Genomic DNA, 17984 nt, shown 5'->3' with positions numbered 1-17984 from the left:
AAAAAAAAAAAACACTGTCAAGGTACTAATCACACTGGCAGGGAAGGGGGGTAACATCGGGGCGATGAAAGGGTTAAGTGTGTACCTAGGGGGTGCTTTCTAACTGTAGGGGGTGCTTTGACTGAGGGAAAACAGAGATCCGTGTTTTTGCTTAGCAGAAACCTAAGATCTCCATTTTCCCCTCTGGCAGAAGGGCGATCTGCCTCTCCTCAGAACGATTGGCGGGTCCTGGCTGACATCACATCCGCCGGACCTGCTGATTGGCTCCCGCTGTGTCCAATTACAGTGGGAATTGGTCGCTGACGACGCATACCCCAGAAACTGTGCACTAAGCTACGTAGAGGTAAGTGATTTTGCGTGGGAGGACCGTCCTGCCACAGTATATCTGCGTGGATAGTGGTTAATTAAGAAAACTAGGATATGCCTGCTCTGATTGGATTATGTCAGTTAATGTTAACCAACTGTAGCACTCATATAATACAATTGTGTCTTGTGTAACTTAAGGATGAGTTGGAATCCCTTATGTGATGTTACAATCGGTGGAATTTCAGTAGCCTATTTGCGCTAACATTTCAAATTTTAAAGTGTAGCTCCACCCAAAAGGGGAAGCTCCCCTCCCCTCTTCTGGCACATTTGGCACTTCTTGTGGGGGAGCGGGTACCCGGTTTTGACAGGTACCCGCTCCCGCTTCCAGCTCAGATCGCCATGGCGATCGACAAGCATGTTTGACCCCCCCTCCTCCTTTTCCCCGCAGCCTCCTGGGACACACATCAGTCCCAAAATACTGCAGGACCATTCAAAAAGTGCAGCGCAACTCGTGCATGCACAGTAGGAAACCGGCTGTGAAGCCGTAAAGGCTTCTCTGCCAGTTTCCCTTAACCACTTTCAGACCGGACCAATTTGCTGGTCAAAGACCAGACCCCTTTTTGCGATTCGGCACTGCGTCGCTTTAACTGACAATTGCGTGGTCGTGCGACGTGGCTCCCAAACAAAATTGACGTCCTTTTTTTCCCACAAATAGTGCTTTCTTTTGGTGGTATTTGATCACCCCTGCGGTTTTTATTTTTTGCGCTATAAACAAAAATAGAGCGACAATTTTGAAAAAAGCGCATTATTTTTTACTTTTTGTTATAATAAATATCCCCCAAAAATATATAAAAAAACATTTTTTTCCCTCAGTTTAGGCCGATACGTATTCTTCTACATATTTTTGGTAAAAAAAATCGCAATTAGCGATTATTGATTGGTTTGCGCAAAAGTTATAGCGTTTACAAAATAGGGATAGTTTTATAGCATTTTTATTAATAATTTTTTATTATTTTTTTTTTTTACTAGTAATGGCGGCGATCAGCGATTTTTATTGTGACTGCGGCATTATGGCAGACACATCGGACATTTTTGACACATTTTTGGGACCATTGTCATTTATACAGTAATCACTGCTATATAAATGCAGTGATTCCTGTGTAAATGACACTGGCAGTGAAAGGGTTAACCAGTGGGTGGCAGTGTAGGGGTTAAGTGTTCCTAGGGGAGTGTTACTGACTGTGGGGGGGTTGGGCTTTCATTTAGTGTACACTGATCTCTGCTCCAATCACATGGAGCAGAGATCAGCGTCACTAGTTGCTAGGCAGAATGGAAAAATGTTGTTTACACAGCATTTCCTCCATTCGGCTGCTCTGTGAGACGATCGCGGGGATGCCCGCGGCGATCGAGTCCGCGGGTCCCGCGACCGGACTCACGGGGGTCCCGACCAGCGCGGGAGCGCGCCGCCGGCGGCGCGCTCCCGATGGCAGGGCGGCATCGAATATTGGACGTACCTGTACGCCAATATGCCTGCCCGTGCCATTCTGTCGACGTACATCGTCGTGCGCTGGTCGGGAAGTGGTTAAAATGTCTTAGCCTGCACCCAAAGCTGATTGAAGAATCAGCTCTGCTGCTGACATTGCGGGATCCCAGGACAGGTAAGTATCCTTATATTAAAAGTCAGCAGCTACAGTATTTGAACGTATTTCAGCTACACCATCTGTTTTTCAATTGTCTTTTGTCAACGAGCCAATTGGAAGATTCTCAGCTGAACAACACCCGCATTTAATTAGCTGTAGGTACTGTTCAGGTATTCTGATAGCTGCGGGTTCTGGTTGTCAGAATATAATACCAGCGCTCCAGATTCATCCATCCATCCATCACTGTTTAACATGTATAGGGGAATCAAGTGATTTCTCTCGTTAAGCCATACAGCAGAAATCTTATTCTATGGGCAGGTTTATAGGCATGCATGCTATCAAACTTGAGTGTTTTCTTTGGTTAGGAAGACATATTTGTATATTTACATCCTCCAGCAACACATATTGAATGCATTACCTAAATTGATGTCCATTAATGTCCATTCATCTCTCTATAACAGGTGGGCTAACTGCAGTTATCTACACTGACACCCTACAGACCGTCATTATGGTGGTGGGGTCTTTTATTCTTATGTTTATATGTAAGTATACTGCTGTTTATTGTATTACTGTTCCATAATATTACCCATAACCCAATTACTAGCATTTCTATAATAAATAAATAAACTTATAACATCTTTTATATGCAAGTCTGTTTATCCCTCCAGCATTTAATGAGATTGGCTGGTACACAGGACTGGAGCAGAAGTACATGGAGGCTATCCCAAAAATAATCGTCCCGAACACAACCTGCCATCTGCCCCGCAGTGATGCATTCCATTTACTACGTGACCCCATCACTGGGGACCTACCCTGGCCTGGCCTTATATTTGGTCTGACAGTGGTGGCCACCTGGGTTTGGTGCACTGATCAGGTAAGGTGATCCCGCTGCGGTATCATAGCTCGTAAGAATCTCTCAGCTCTAATATGCACTATATTACCAAAAGTATTGGTATGCTTGCTTTTACACGCACATGAACTTTAATGTCATCTCAGTCTTAGTCCGTAGGGTTCAATATTGAGTTGGCCAACCCTTTGCTATAACAGCTTCAACTCTTCTGGGAAGGCTGTCCACAAGGTTTAGGAGTGTGTCTGGGAATGTTTGACCATTCTTCCAGAAGCACATTTGTGAGGTCAGGTACTGATGTTACATGAGAAGGCCTGGCTCGCAGTCTCCGCTCTAATTCATCTCAAAGATGCTCTATCAGGTTGAGATCAGGACTCTGTGCAGGCCAGTCAAGTTCCTCCACCCCAAACTTCCTCATCCATGTGTTTATGGACCTTGCTTTGTGCACTGGTGTGCAGTCATGTTGGAACAGGAAGGGGCCATCCCCAAACTGTTCCCACAAAGTTGGGAACATGAAATTGTCCAAAATGTCTTGGTATGCTGACACCTTAAGAGTTTCCTTCACTGGAACTAAGGGGGAACTAAGTATTGTATAATGTAAATCAGTCATCTCTTAACCGCTTCAGCCTCGGAAGATTTTACCCCCTTCCTGACCAGAGCACTTTTTGCGATTTGGCACTGGGTCACTTTAACTGACAATTCCGCTGTCATGCAACATTCCACCCAAACAAAAAATAAACAAAAAAAGAGCAACAATTTTTGAAACGCAATATTTTTTACTTTTTGCAATAATACCCCCAAAAATATATATAAAAAATTTTTTTTTTCTCAGTTTAGGCCAATCTGTATTCTATATATTTTTGGTAAAAAAAATCGCAATAAGCGTATATTGTTTGGTTTGCGCAAAGTTATAGCGTCTACAAAATAGGGGATAGTTTTATGGCTTTTTTTTTTTTTTTTTTTTTTTACTAGTAATGGCGGCGATCTGCGTTTTTTTTTTTTTAACGGGACTGCGACATTGATTACTGTAAAATGTCACTGGCAGTGAATGGGTTAACCACTAAGGGGCAATCAGGGGTTAATGTGTTCCCTAGTGTGTGTTCTAACTGAAGGGGGGATGGGACTGTGCAGGGGAGATGACAGATCGCTGTTCATACTCTGTATGAAAAGACGATCTGTCTGTTCTCCCTTCAGAGAACCGAGAACTGTGTGTTTACACACAGAACCCGGTTCTCCGTGTGCCCCGAGCGATTGTGGGAGATCACCGCCGGGCACTTGCATTGGCTCCGTGGGCAAGCAGGAGGCGCGCACTCACCTCTGACAGCGCGCACGTGGCCACAGGGCGAAGCGACGTTGCATAACGCAGTTTCACCCAGCCGTGCCATTCTGCCACAGTACAACTACGGTGGGTGGTCGTCAAGTGGTTAAGTCATGCGAAATGGGTGATAGATGATCCCTAATTATCGTCAGTACAGTTTTATGGCAAGGTGTAAATTGGTTTTAGGGGTTCCTATTTGGGGCAAAGCAACAGGTTCACTTTGGAGGGAAGAGGGTAAAAGGCCACACTTGTGTGTATATCTATCTATCACAAAAGTGAGTACACCTCTCACGTTTTTGTAAATATTTTATTCTATCTTTTCATGTGACAACACAGAAGAAATTACACTTTGCTACAATGTAAAGTAGTGAGTGTACAGCTTGTATAACAGTGTCAATTTACTGTTCCATCAAAATAACTCAACACACAGCCATTAATGTCTGAACCGCTGGAAACAAAAGTGAGTACACCCCTAAGTGAGAATGGGAAGCAGGTGTGTTAAATTTGGTGTTATGGCTCTCACTCTCTCATACTGGTCACTGGAAGTTCAACATGGCACCTCATTATTATTATTAATATTATTATTATTATATTATACAGGTTTTATATAGCACCAACAGTTTCCGCAGCCATTTCCAAATGAGGGCGGACATTACAGTTACATTACAATTTGGTAAAAGAGGAATCGGAGGGCCCTGCTCGTTAAAGCTTACAATCTAAAAAGGAAGGGTCAATTGATACAAAGGGTAGTAGCTGTGGGGGGGATGAGCAGATGGAGGAAGTAAAACCTCATGGCAAAGAACTCTTTGATGATCTGAAAAAAAGAATTGTTGCTCTACATAAAGATGGCCTAGGCTATAAGAAGATTGCCAAGACCCTGAAACTGAGCTTCCTGCACGGTGGCCAAGACCATACAGCAATTTAACAGGGCATAATCCACTCAGAACAGGCCTCGCCATGGTCGACCAAAGGAGTTGAGTGCACATGCTCAGTGTCATATTCAGAAGTTTTCTTTGGGAAATAGATATATGAGTGCTGCCAGCATTGCTGCAGAGGTTGAAGGATTGGGGGGGGGTCAACCTGTCAGTGCTCAGATCATACGCCGCACACTGCATCAAATTGGTCTGCATGGCTGTCATCCCAGAAGGAAGCCTCTTCTAAAGTTGATGTATAAGAAAGCCTACAAGCAGTTTACTGAAGACAAGCAGATTAAGAACATGGATTACTGGAACCATGTCCTGTGGTCTGATGAGTCCAAGATAAACTTATTTGGTTCAGATAGTGTCAAGCGTGTGGCAGCAACCAGGTGAGGAGTACAAAGACAAGTGTGTCTTGCCTACAGTCAAGCATGGTGGTGGGAGTGTCATGATCTGGGGCTACATGAGTGCTGCCGTTAAAGTTCATTGAGGAAACCATGAATGCCAACATGTATTGAGACCTACTGAAGCAGAGCATGATCCTCTCCCTTTGAAGACTAGGCCACAGGGCAGTATTCCAACATAACGACCCCAAACACACCTCCAAGACGACCAACTACCTTTCTAAAGAAGCTGAGGGTAAAGGTGATGGACTTGTCTCCAGTAGGGATGAGCCGAACCCCCCCGGGTCAGTTCGCATCCAGAACATGCGAACAGGCAAAAAATTTGTTTGAATGCGCAAACACTGGTGGTAAAGTCTATGGGACACAAACATGAATAATCAAAAGTGCTAATTTTAAAGGCTTATATGCATGGTATTGTCATAAAGTGTTTGGGGACCGGGTCCTGTATCAATACAATTTTTTTTTTTAAAACTGACGTTTTCGGGAGCACTGATTTTAATAATGCTTAAAGCGGTAGTAAACCCGCAAATTATTATTATTTTTTTTTAAACCTGCAAAGCAAAAGGCATAATGAGCTAGTATGCACCGCATACTAGCTCATTATGAAATACTTACCTTAGAATGAGGCCCCGACATCTGGCCCGATCCACGCCGAGGGAGCTGACATGCTCCCTCGGCGTTTCTTCCGGGTATCGCGGCTCCAGCGCTGTGAGTGGCCGGAGCCGCAATATCGTCACTTCCGCGCATGCGCGCGGGAGATTTCATTCCGGCCGGCCGGCCACTGCCGGATTTTCAGGCCGAGAATCCCCTTGTGTGCATGCGCCGCTGCAGTCAGCGGCGCATACCGAGGGGAATATCTCCTAAACCGTACAGGTTTAGGAGATATTTTTTTAACCTACAGGTAAGCCTTATTATAGGCTTTCCTGTAGGTAAAAGTTAAAAATTTGAGTATACAACCACTTTAAAGTGAAACAATAAAAATGTGATATTCCTTTAAATTTCGTACCTGGGGGGTGCCTATAGTATGCCTGTAAATGGGCGCACATTTCCCGTGTTTAGAACAGTCTGACAGCAAAATTACATTTGTAAAGGAAAAAAAAGTAATTTTAAAAATACTCCCGGCTACAATGAATTGTCGGTCCGCAATACACGTAAAAGTTCATTGATAAAAACGGTATGGGGATTTCCCCACAGGGGAACTCCGAACCAAAATAAAAAAATAAAAAAAATGGCGTGGGGGTCCCCCTCAAAATCCATACCAGACCTTTCAGGTCTGATATGGATTTTTAGGGGAACCCCGCAACAAAAAAAAAAAATGGCGTGGGGTCCCCCCAAAAATCCATACCAGACCCTTATCTGAGCATGCAACCCCTAGCAGGCCACAGGAAAAGAGGGGGGGGGCGAGAGAGCACCCCCCTCCTGAACCATACCAGGCCACATGCCCTCAACATTGGGAGGGTGCTTTGGGGTAGACCCCAAAGCACCTTGTTGATGGGGAGAAGGGCCTCATCCCCACAACCCTTGCCCGGTGGTTGTGGGGGTCTGCGGGTGGGGGGGCTTATCGGAATCTGGAAGCCCCCTTTAACAAGGTGACCCCGCCCCTCCCTGTGTGAATTGATAATGGGGAACAAATGTACCCCTACCATTTCACAAAAAAAGTGACAAAAAGAAGTAGCTCTTCTCGTCCCGCATCTTGCTCCAGCTTCTTCTCTGCTCCGTCCACACGATCCGCCTCAGTGGGAGTCTTCAGCCGCGTGACTCTTCGATTCTTCTGACACTTCTTAAATAACTGAGGGCGGGGCCACCCGGTGGCACCGCCCTCCTCTGATGCACGGGGACTTTCCTATGGCTTTCCCCGTGGTGTCAGAGGGGAGCGGGGTCAGAAGCCGGAGCAAGATGCGGAACGAGAAGAGCGAAGGAAGAAGAAGATGGAGAAGAAGAAGTTTGAGGAACAAGAACACTGAAGGAAGACCAGAAGAAAGAAGATGAAAGAAGAAGAAATTAATAAAGGATTTGTCAAAAACCATCTCTTGTGTTTTTTAACCTTTTTGGCACTTTTTTTGTGAAATGGTAGGGTTACATTTGTACCCCATTACCAATTCACACAAGGGGGGGCCGGGATCTGGGGGTCCCCTTGTTAAAGGGGGCTTCCAGATTCCGATAAGCCCCCCACCCACAGACCCCCCACAACCACCGGGCAAGGGTTGTGATGAGGCCGTTCGCCCCATCAACATGGGGACAAGGTGCTTTGGGGGGCTACCCCAAAGCACTCTCCAAATATTGAGGGCATGTGGCCTGGTACGGTTCAGAAGGGGGGACACTCTCTCCCCCCCTCTTTTCCTGCGGCCTGCCAGTTTGCATGCTCAGATAAGGGTCTGGTATGGATGTTTGGGGGGACCCCACGCCATTTTCTTTTTATTTTGGTGCGGGGTTCCCCTTAAAATCCATACCAGACCTGAAGGGACCCCCGCGCCATTTTTTTTTTCTTTGGTTCGAAGTTCCCCTTAATATCATACCAGACCCTTGGTATGGATTTTGAGGGGGACCCCTACGCCATTTTTAAAAAAAAATTTGGTTCGGGGTTCCGAATGCCGTTTTTATCAATGAACTTTTATGTGTATTGCGGACCGACAATTCATTATAGTCGCGACTAGTTTTAAATTACTTTTTTTCCTTTAGAAATGTCGCTTTGCTGTCAGACTGTTCTAAACACGGGAAACATACGCCACTTTACAGGCATGCTATAGACACCCCCCCCCCCCCCCCCAGGTCAGAAATGTAAAGGAATATTATACTTTTATTGTTTCACTTTAAGCATTATTAAAATTGCTGCTCCCGAAAAAACAGACATTTTTAAAACTTTTTTTTGCATTGATACATGTCCCCTGGGGCAGGACCCAGGTCCTCAAACACTTTTTATGACAATACCATGCATATAAGCCTTTAAAATTAGCACTTTTGATTCCCATAGACTTTTAAAGGGTGTTCCGTGGCTCTCGAATTTGCCACGAACACCCAAAATTGTTTGGCGAACAGCCAATGTTCAAGTCAAAGTCATGTTCAACTCGAACATAAAGCCCATCCCTAGTCTTCAGCCCTAAACCCTATTGAGCATCTGTAGGGCATCCTCAAACGAAAGGTGGAGGAGCGCAAGGTCTCTAACATCCACCAGCTCCGTGATGTCCTCATGGAGGAGTGGAAGAGGACTCCAGTGGCAACCTGTGAAGCTCTGGTGAACTCTTTGCCCAAGAGGGTTAAGGCAATGCGGAAACATAATGGTGGCCACACAAAATATTGACACTTTGGGCCCAATTTGAAAATTTTCACTCAGGGGTAGGGATGAGCCAGAACTTGCGAACGACCCCCGCGTTCGAAACGAACGTTAGAACCCCATTGAAGTCTATGGGACTCGAACGTTCGAAATGGAAAGTGCTAATTTTAACGGCTAATATGCAAGATAGTGTCCTAAAAAGGGTTTGGGGACCTGCCTCCTGCCTCAGGGGACATGGGTCACTGCAAAAAAAAGTTTTAAAAACTGCCGTTTTGGCGGGAGCACTGATTTTAATGACGATTAAAGTGAAAAAAAAAGGTGAAATATTCCTTTAAATATGGTGCCTGGGGGGTGTCTGTAGTATGCCTGTGAAGTGCCACGTGTTTCCCGTGTTTGGAACAGTCCCTGCACAAAATGACATTAAACGGAAATAACACCATTTAAAACTGCTTGCGGTTTTAATGTTATATCTGGTTCCTGCAATATGGTTGAAAATCATTGAGAAAAATGGCATGGGTAGCCCTCCCTGCCCATTACCAGCCTATTTGGGTCTTGTATGCATATTAAGGGGAACCCCGTACCCATATTAAAAAAAGGAAATGCGTGTGGCCCCCAGGCCCTATATACTCAGAACAGCAGTATACAGGCGGTGCAAACAAGACAGGGACTGTGTAGATTTGTTGTGTTAAGTTGAATCTGTTTGTAATTTTCAACCGGTACATTTTTAAAGTGTAGCTCCAGTCAAACAAACTATTTTTAAGCTTTTTGGAAAACATAGGGAAGGGTTATCACCCCTGTATAATTTGTTTTGTCGTCCATCTTTTTTCATCTCACTTGCTGCTGTCTCCTTGCGTTTGCAAGTAGGAGATGTTTGTAAGTTGGATGTTTGAAAGTAGGGGCCTGCCCTATATTATAGCGGTATGTACTGGGTACAGAGCACGCAGACAGCACGCACTATCTCCTAACACTACTGACTGCAAGCTCTATTATTAACCACTTGACCACTGGGCACTTAAACACCCTTAATAACCAGACCAATTTTCAGCTTTCGGTGCCCTCACATTTTGAATGACAATTACTCAGTCATGCAACACTGGACCTATAGGAAATGTTTGTCCTTTTTTTCACACAAATAGAGCTTTCTTTTGGTGGTATTTAATCACCTCTCAGTTTTTTATTTTTTGTGCTATAAAAGAAAAAAGACCGAAAATTCTGCGAAAAAATGAATTTTTCTTTGTTTCTGTTATAAAATTTAGCAGATTAGTAATTTTTTCTTCATAAATTTTGGCCAAAATTCATACTACTACATATCTTTGGTAAAAATAAGTACAAATTGGTGGATATTATTTGGTCTTTGTGAAAGTTATAGAGTCCACAAGCTATGGTGCCAATATCTGAAAATTGATCACACCTGAAGTACTGACGGCCTATTTCCTTTTTTTTTTTTTCCACAAAATTGTCATATTATCAGGTTATTTCACACACACAGCATATGCATACCAAAAGACCCTGGAGAATACAATAGTGGTCGTTGCAAATTTTTATCTCACACGGTATTTGCACAGCAATTTTTCAAACGCGTTTTTTGGGGGGAAAAAACAGTTTTGTGCTTAAAAAACAAACAAAAAAAACAGTAAAGTTAGCCCAATGTTTGCATAAAGTGAAAGATGAAGTTATGCTGAGTAAATAGATATCAAACATGCCACTCTTCAAAATTGCACATGCCCGTGGAATGGCGCCAAACGTCGCTACTTAAAAAATCCCCATAGGCGACGCTTAAAATTTTTTTTACTGGTTACATGTTTTGAGTTGCAGAGGAGGTCTAGGACTAGAATTATTGCTCTCGCTCTAACGTTCTCGGCGATACCTCACATGTGTGGTTTGAACACCGTTTTCATATGTGGGCGGGGCTTACGCATGCGTTCGCTTCTGCATGCGAGCACATGGGGACATGGGCGCTTTAAAAAAAAAATTTTTTTTTTTATTGTTCATTTTACTTTATTTATTTTAGTTTGACATTTTTTTCCCCAAAAATATATTTTTGATCACTTTTATTCCTATTACAAGGAATGTAAACATCCCTTGTAATAGGAATATGGGGTGACAGGTCCTCTTTACAGTGAAATCTGGGGGTCAATATGACCCCACATCTCACCTCTAGGCTGGGAAGCCTGAAATAAAAAATAAAAAAAAGATTCTGACTTTGATCGTACTGGCGAGTTGGTAGAAGCACCGGAGGGCGGTGAGGGGTGGGGGGCGTCTATGGCTGGGTATTTCAGGGTATCACCGAGTATGGCTGGGTATCTCCGAGTATGGCTGGGTATGGCAATTTATGGCAGGGTATTGCAGAGTATTGGCGGGGTATTGGCGGGGTACTACAGAGTAATAGCAGGGTACTGCAGAGTATTGGGGGGTACTCCAGAGTAATGGTAGGGTACTGCAGAGTAATGGGGGTTACTGCAGAGTAATGGGGGGTACTGCAGAGTAATGGCAGGGTACTCCAGAGTAATGGCAGGGTACTGCACTGCAGAGTAATGGCGGGGTACTGCAGAGTAATGGCGGGGTACTGCAGAGTAATGGTGGGGTACTGCAGAGTAATGGCGGGGTACTGCAGAGTAATGGCGGGGTACTGCAGAGTAATGGCGGGGTACTGCAGAGTAATGGCGGGTACTGCAGAGTAATGGCAGGGTACTGCAGAGTAATGGCAGGGTACTGCACTGCAGAGTAATGGCGGGGTACTGCAGAGTAATGGCGGGGTACTGCAGAGTAATGGCGGGGTACTGCAGAGTAATGGCAGGGTACTGCAGAGTATGCACTGGTATTGCAGAGTATTGGCAGGGAATTGAGGGGTTAAATTCGGTGAGCAGCGATGTGGGCACTGCAGATGCAGCCCACATCGCTGCTGACACCGATCTCTTTCCCCTCCGCTGTACCGATCGGTACAGAGAGGGGAGGGAGGAACCGGCGTCATAACATGACGCCGGTTTGTTTACAAGTGATCACTCCGTCATTTGACGGAGCGATCACGTAGTAAACGGACACGGATGCTCTCGAGTGCGCGCCCCAGGGGGCGCGCGAGAGCAGAATTCTGGGAGGCCGTTAATTAACGGCCTCTCAGAGTTAAACAACCGCCCTGAAGTCGTTAATCGGCAATGGGCAGTTGTTAAGTGGTTAAAGCTAGATCACTAGCTATATAGGTGAGGTGAATATAGTGGTGTATACTGCGGTCAGGGCACAGACAACAACCACTACACAGCAGCAAGATAGGAAATCAGCCAAAAACGATTGGTGTGTACTGTGTTGAAGGTACACAGAACACCCACTGCTTCAGATGCTAACACACTACACGAGGCCGCCTCAAAGGCGGCCTTATATAGTGTGGGGCGTGCACTACACAGCCTGAGCTATGATTGGCCACAGGCAGGATGCCTGTGGCCAATCATGGCTCTCCTCGCTGCTGGCGCTACGATTGGCCAAGCATGCGGGGTCACAGTGCATGCTTGGCCAATCATGAGCCAGCAATGCACTGCGCCACCGCAGTGCATTGTGGTCCGCGCGCGCCACTCGAATTTTGACGCGAACGGCCCAAATGTTCAGAATTCGCCGAAAGGCCGAACAGCCAATGTTCGAGTCGAACGTACGTTCGACTCGAACACGAAGCTCATCCCTACTCAGGGGTGTCCTTTTGTTGTGCCAAAGTGTCAATTCTTTAGTGTTGGCACATGAAAGGATATAAAATATTTACAATGTGAGGGGTGTTCTCACTTTTGTGAGATAGTGTAAATGTGTGTGTGTGTGTATATATATATATATATATATATATATATATATATATATATATATATATATTTTATAGACAATATACAAAAAATTCTTAATTTAATAGTAAAAGTAACTTATTAAATATCTTCCAGGTTATCGTTCAGCGATCCCTATCAGCCAAGAACCTCTCCCACGCTAAGGGAGGCTCCATAGTTGGGGGTTACCTGAAAATTCTTCCAGCATTCTTTGTAGTATTTCCAGGAATGATTAGCAGAGCCTTGTTTCCAGGTGAGATCCCTCTTTATTCTCAATGTTGGCTCTGTTCATTTATAGCCAAAACTCCTGACCTGTATGTGTTCCATAGTGAACTTGGAGAATGGAAATGACCACCAGGAACTAGCGTCACCTGAAAGGGTTTCCCATTTTTGTACCATGTCAGAAAAAAAAACCTCAGCCAAAATGTGAAATAGATGAATGTGGTGGCTACCACTTTCTGAAAATTCTGTCATGCTGATCTAATAGCTTTAATGTTTTCTGAGGCACTGCAACTAATATGTCACTTGTTCTGGGTTAGTAACTCAAAGAATTGATACCAAGAAACTAGTATTCTCAGACAGATGACAACAGGGACATATCCGATATTTCCCTCAGTATGTTTCCTTTACCATTCATCCCATTTTTCCAGATGAGATTGGTTGTGTTCATCCTGACGAATGCCGGAAATATTGTCAGATTGAAACAAGCTGCTCCAACATTGCCTATCCCAAGCTGGTAATTACACTCATGCCTATCGGTAAGATGTTACTTTATCTTCTCTGTTAGTGTATGTCTACACAACCATACAAGTTCTTCTCGTGCAAATGGTTTGGAAACGTGTTTGCATTCACATGTGATTTTAGGTATTATTGTTTTTTTGGGCGGTTTTTTCGCCAAGATGTGTTTTTAATACGTATCACCTCCCTTGGATTGAGACCTTACCCAGGGAACTCATCATATAAGCTGGAGGTGCCTAATATATTCTCAATGGAAGTGTTGGTAAGTGGTTGTAAACCTGAGACATGATACATGAACAAGGTTTATCCCTCTATAGCGGGGGTAAGCAACCTGTAGATTGCAGTGAGGTGACTGGTAAATCGCGGTCTGGGCTTGCTGACCCACCATTCAAGAACATGAAGCAGAGTGCAACGCAGAGAGACTACTGGTAAAGTTGGAGCTGTAGTACAAAGCAAGAGCCGCATAAGCCGATGCCTCCTCTTTTTAGTGCTGGCTCCTATCCCATGTGGAGTGATGCCATCTGCACTCCACCTTCTTATCCTCATCCTGGCTAGCGGTCTCCAGAATGGTGCTAGCAGCAGGAAAGATCTTAAGGTAAATGCAAACCAATACAATCGCATAATAGTAACGTTGTGTTGCTTTCTCACCACCTGCTTTAACCCCTTGGACCCCTCAGAAGCTTGTGGGGCGTTTGCAGAGTGGCCCCATTTACTTGAAAGGGCCGTGTTTGGCAGGCATTTGCACCCCACCAAAAGATACAGGGGGCTTAACTCCTGCTGCGGCATGTGTACATCAAATGGGGGTAAGTATTGGGAACGGTAAAACTGGGACTCGACCACACATCCCCGCCACACAACTCTCTAGACTGAAAGAATCTTATCCCTATAGATGGTGCAGTGACTCACTCAAATACCTGGGGGTTTTTCTGACTCCTTCTTACTCCCACCTGTTCTGTGCGAATTTTCCTGCTCTGTTTCAGGATATAAATAATTCACTACTGACCTGGTCTAAATACCCTTTATCCCTGCTGGGCAGGATCAACGTCCTTAAAATGTCAGTCTTGCCCAGACTGCTCTACTACTTTGAGACACTGCCAGTTGCCATCCCAACCCCACAGCTTAAACTGCTCCGACAACGTTTCCTAAAATTTATATGGGCTGACAGGTCCCATCACTTTGCCAGCTCAGTGGTGTTTGCGCCTAAGGGGCGGGGGGGATTGGGAGCTCCGGATATTGTGATATATTTTCATGCTACCCATTTACGAATCATTGCTACCTGGTCCTCTCTTAATGCCACGAGTTGTGGGCTGCTATTGAGAAGGGGGTCCTGTATCCAGTTCACCCATGCTCCCTGATCTGGGGCGCCCTGTCCCCACTACATCCTAACCTTAGACGTCAATGTACGGCCCCAATGTCCTTCACTTTAGACTTGTGGCAAAAGTGTAACAAAAAGTACTCCCTCTCCTCGGCCTGCCCCCCCCCCCCCCTCACGAATGTCCTATTTAACCCTACTATCCCTGATGGATTGTCTATGGGTAGGATTTCCCCGTGGCTAGATCCCCCCTCTTTTCCAACTCAGAAACCTGGTACACCCTGTTTCACGTAGACTCCATGCTTTTGAGACCTTGCGAGAAAAATATGACATCCCCAAACACTCGTTTTAATTCTACCTACAGGTCAGACACTTCTTTAGCTCTAAATCTCCGACTTTAATCCTTGACAGTCCCACAGCCTTTGAGCACCTCTGTATAGTTTGTTTGATTTACATAAACTGTTTGTTATTCATTGTACGAGACATGGTTATGCAGTTCACCCTTGTGTCTGCATTTGTGGACATTTTCCTCTGTTGTAACTAATGTTTTTCGCTATGATCTATATTTATCTCTGCTTACTGTATTTTCCTATGCACAAGTGTATTGTTTTTGCTTTGAAAATTAATAAAAATTACAATTATAAAAAAAAAAAACTGGGACTCGACCACCCCCTCAACTTTACCTGTGAATGAGCCGTAAGTGTTCTGCCGCTGAATGCAACAAAGGACTCATTCAAGTGCAGCAAGCAATATGAGTGTGTGACAGGTGGTGAGGCGGAAATATGTTGCCTCCTCACCAGCTGATTTAAACCTATGATTGCCGTCCAATGCACGCAATTGCGACACTGTAGTATGGCAATTGGAGATTTCAATCGGGTGTGAGGTGACACTGTGCCCAGTGATCTTTGACTTACACCATGTTGTTCAAATAGATCCCCACCACTGTAAGGTTGCCTATCCCAGCTCTATAGTTTATACTTGCCTCTGTGTGACTCTGTTCTCCATTTCAGTGATGGGTCAGGCCAAATCTTTCCCTAAACCCCGAAATGCAGCCAACGACGCACAGCCGCCCTGGAGATATGTGAACTGGCTCTATAGAAAGCCAGTCACATTATCCTGTCATGCAAATTGGAAGCGGAGAAACCCACATAGGTGTGAACCCGGAGTAACTATTTACCTTTTTACTGAGCGCTTTTGTAGTACAGCTATCGCTATACTTCCTGTACTCTGACAGGAGATATGTGCTCTGCTACACAAAAGCCATGCTGCTTGCCCCCCCACTTTCATTTCATAGAATACTTTGTTCTGTGAACCCATTCACAAAATACAATCTCTTCTGTGAAAAGGGCAGGAGAGGCAGGCACAACAGCTACAAATTACTCTATAGTTGCTGTTTCGGAGGCACAAAGGTCCAGGGCCAGTGCACTTGGGAGCGTTGCGATAGCTGTACTTCTAGTGCTCAGTAAAAATATTAATGTTGCACCCTCTGTTACACTGTAAGAAAATTTCGTTGGGCTCCTCTCTAGGTAAAGGAGTCGGGGGTTTATTTGCTAGTTAGATGGCAGAGCTCCAAGGGCTGAGTCGGTTACCTCCCCCTGGCTTCTGGAACTGCTGGAGGGTTCTAGAACTTAAAGGGTAGAGGAGCAGAGATGATGTCTGAATATTTGTCGAGTTCCCTCCATTCCCTGCCTGGAGATGGCCCAGAAGGTTTTAGAGATGGACCATAAATATTTGTGAGCCTTGCATTAGGGGAGCAGAGTTAAGGTTCCAGTTGACTGGAAGGGACGCCTGTGCTGGGGGGGCTCTGCTCCTGTGCAGAAGGAAGGAGCCAAAGTGAGAGAGAAGCTGAAGCCTCACACCCTTCCAGCCTCAGCTAAGCTTAGCTAAAGCCCATGTGAAATCCAAGGTCAGGACCTGTTCAGTAGGAGGTCTGTGCAGAAGTCACTGGAGCCTTAGGATCAAAGGGACTGAGTGAGTAGCTTTAACCAATACACTCCAGAGCCTGACAGAGGAGAAGCAGCCAGGTTCAAGACCCAACTTGCTTACTACCAAGTGGCAGCATGGAGCCAGTACAGCCACCCTATACCTCTTTCTTCGGGAACCTAAGGAGCAGCCAAGTGCATCTGCATTTCTACCAAGAAAGACCATCTGCATTCAGTGCTTGGAATTTTTTATCAGTTCAGCTGACCCATTTATCCCACAGAAGGGCAGCATGGTGACTTCCATCAGCCAGAAAGTTAGTAAGTCCTCAATTTGTATTCAAGTTGCAGTTCTGGGCAACCCATATCCCTTACCTATCCAACTTCACCCCCTAAGAAAGCAAAAACAAAAACAACCACCCTGGACTGGTTCTTGTCTAATGTGTGGATGGTGGAAAATTCTTGTTGTCTAGTTGGGCATGAGAGGAGACCCAAAAATCCAATGGCCCTTTACAGGAGTAGCACTACATTTAAAAGAAAAAAAAAAAAAAAACAGTTGGGGTGGCATATACCTTGTTGGATGAAACGCACTATAAAGCAAATTGAGTCATTTTTGCATGTCCTGCAGTTGTATTTCCTTTATCAAATGTTTTCTATTTATTCAGTGATGACTGTAATGTTTTTTCTTTTTATATTCTAGGACTAAAAGGGTTAATGATAGCTGTAATCATGGCTGCTCTGATGAGCTCTCTCACATCCATCTTCAATAGTGCCAGCACTATCTTCACATTGGATGTCTGGTCCCGTCTTCGAAGAAATGCCACAGAACAAGAGCTTATGATTGTTGGAAGGTGCAGTATTCATTGAGTAATATGTGTAAAATAAAACGTAACTACTAAACTATTTATAGTACCCGATGAGCTTTCAAAGTCACTTCTTTACTCAGGGGTGCAAAGATGGAGATATGCATATTTATACTATAGATGAAAAATACAGTAAATTTAATTTGAGATTCGCTGACAATCTTATCTTGCTAACAGCAAAATAATCTCAATACAACATATATATCGACGAATGATCATATTCAATCATTGTTTATGATGAAGCATATAATGAAAACATCATATAGCAACAATCGATACTGACCTAGATGTGCAAGAAAATATAAACTGCAGCTGCAGAGTAAAAATGTTAAAAGCAGTTCAGTGCCGCTATGCCAGTCCAGTGAGAGGGAGGGCACAGAGGGCCCACAGTAGACCCCGTACTCCTAGTACTTGGGGCAACAAAAGGGGACACCCTTTTGACTGGCATGATATGAGCTATTAGTGCAATCTATGCATACTAGCTCATTATGCCTTTGTCTTGCAGGTGTTATTAGTTTTTTTTTTTTTTTTCAAAGTTGGTTTACAACCACTTTAACTGTTCAATAAGAAACGGAAGTGAAATCCAAATCGATTTTATTTAAAATAGTTTCAGTACAGAGGATGTTTTGTTTGTTGTTTTGTTTGTTTTGTT

The 17984-nt window shown here is 44.5% G+C and overlaps 1 protein-coding gene across 1 annotated transcript in view; it reads left to right on the top strand.

Moving 5' to 3' along the window:
- LOC143926496 (sodium/glucose cotransporter 4-like) overlaps nucleotides 1–17984 on the top strand; it is a 131370-nt gene that overhangs the window by 87908 nt on the left and 25478 nt on the right. Inside the window, exons 7-11 of the mRNA XM_077450286.1 lie at nucleotides 2408–2488; nucleotides 2615–2820; nucleotides 12618–12753; nucleotides 13151–13258; nucleotides 17170–17320. Coding sequence (XP_077306412.1) covers nucleotides 2408–2488; nucleotides 2615–2820; nucleotides 12618–12753; nucleotides 13151–13258; nucleotides 17170–17320 — 682 coding nt within the window. The remainder of the gene's footprint in view (nucleotides 1–2407; nucleotides 2489–2614; nucleotides 2821–12617; nucleotides 12754–13150; nucleotides 13259–17169; nucleotides 17321–17984) is intronic.

The sequence above is a fragment of the Lithobates pipiens genome, unplaced genomic scaffold (assembly GCF_037356315.1).
Source record: "Lithobates pipiens isolate NorthernLeopardFrog02 unplaced genomic scaffold, aLitPip1_a1.2 Scaffold_23, whole genome shotgun sequence".
NCBI lineage: Eukaryota > Metazoa > Chordata > Amphibia > Anura > Ranidae > Lithobates > Lithobates pipiens.
This window is presented reverse-complemented; position numbering and strand designations above follow the sequence as displayed.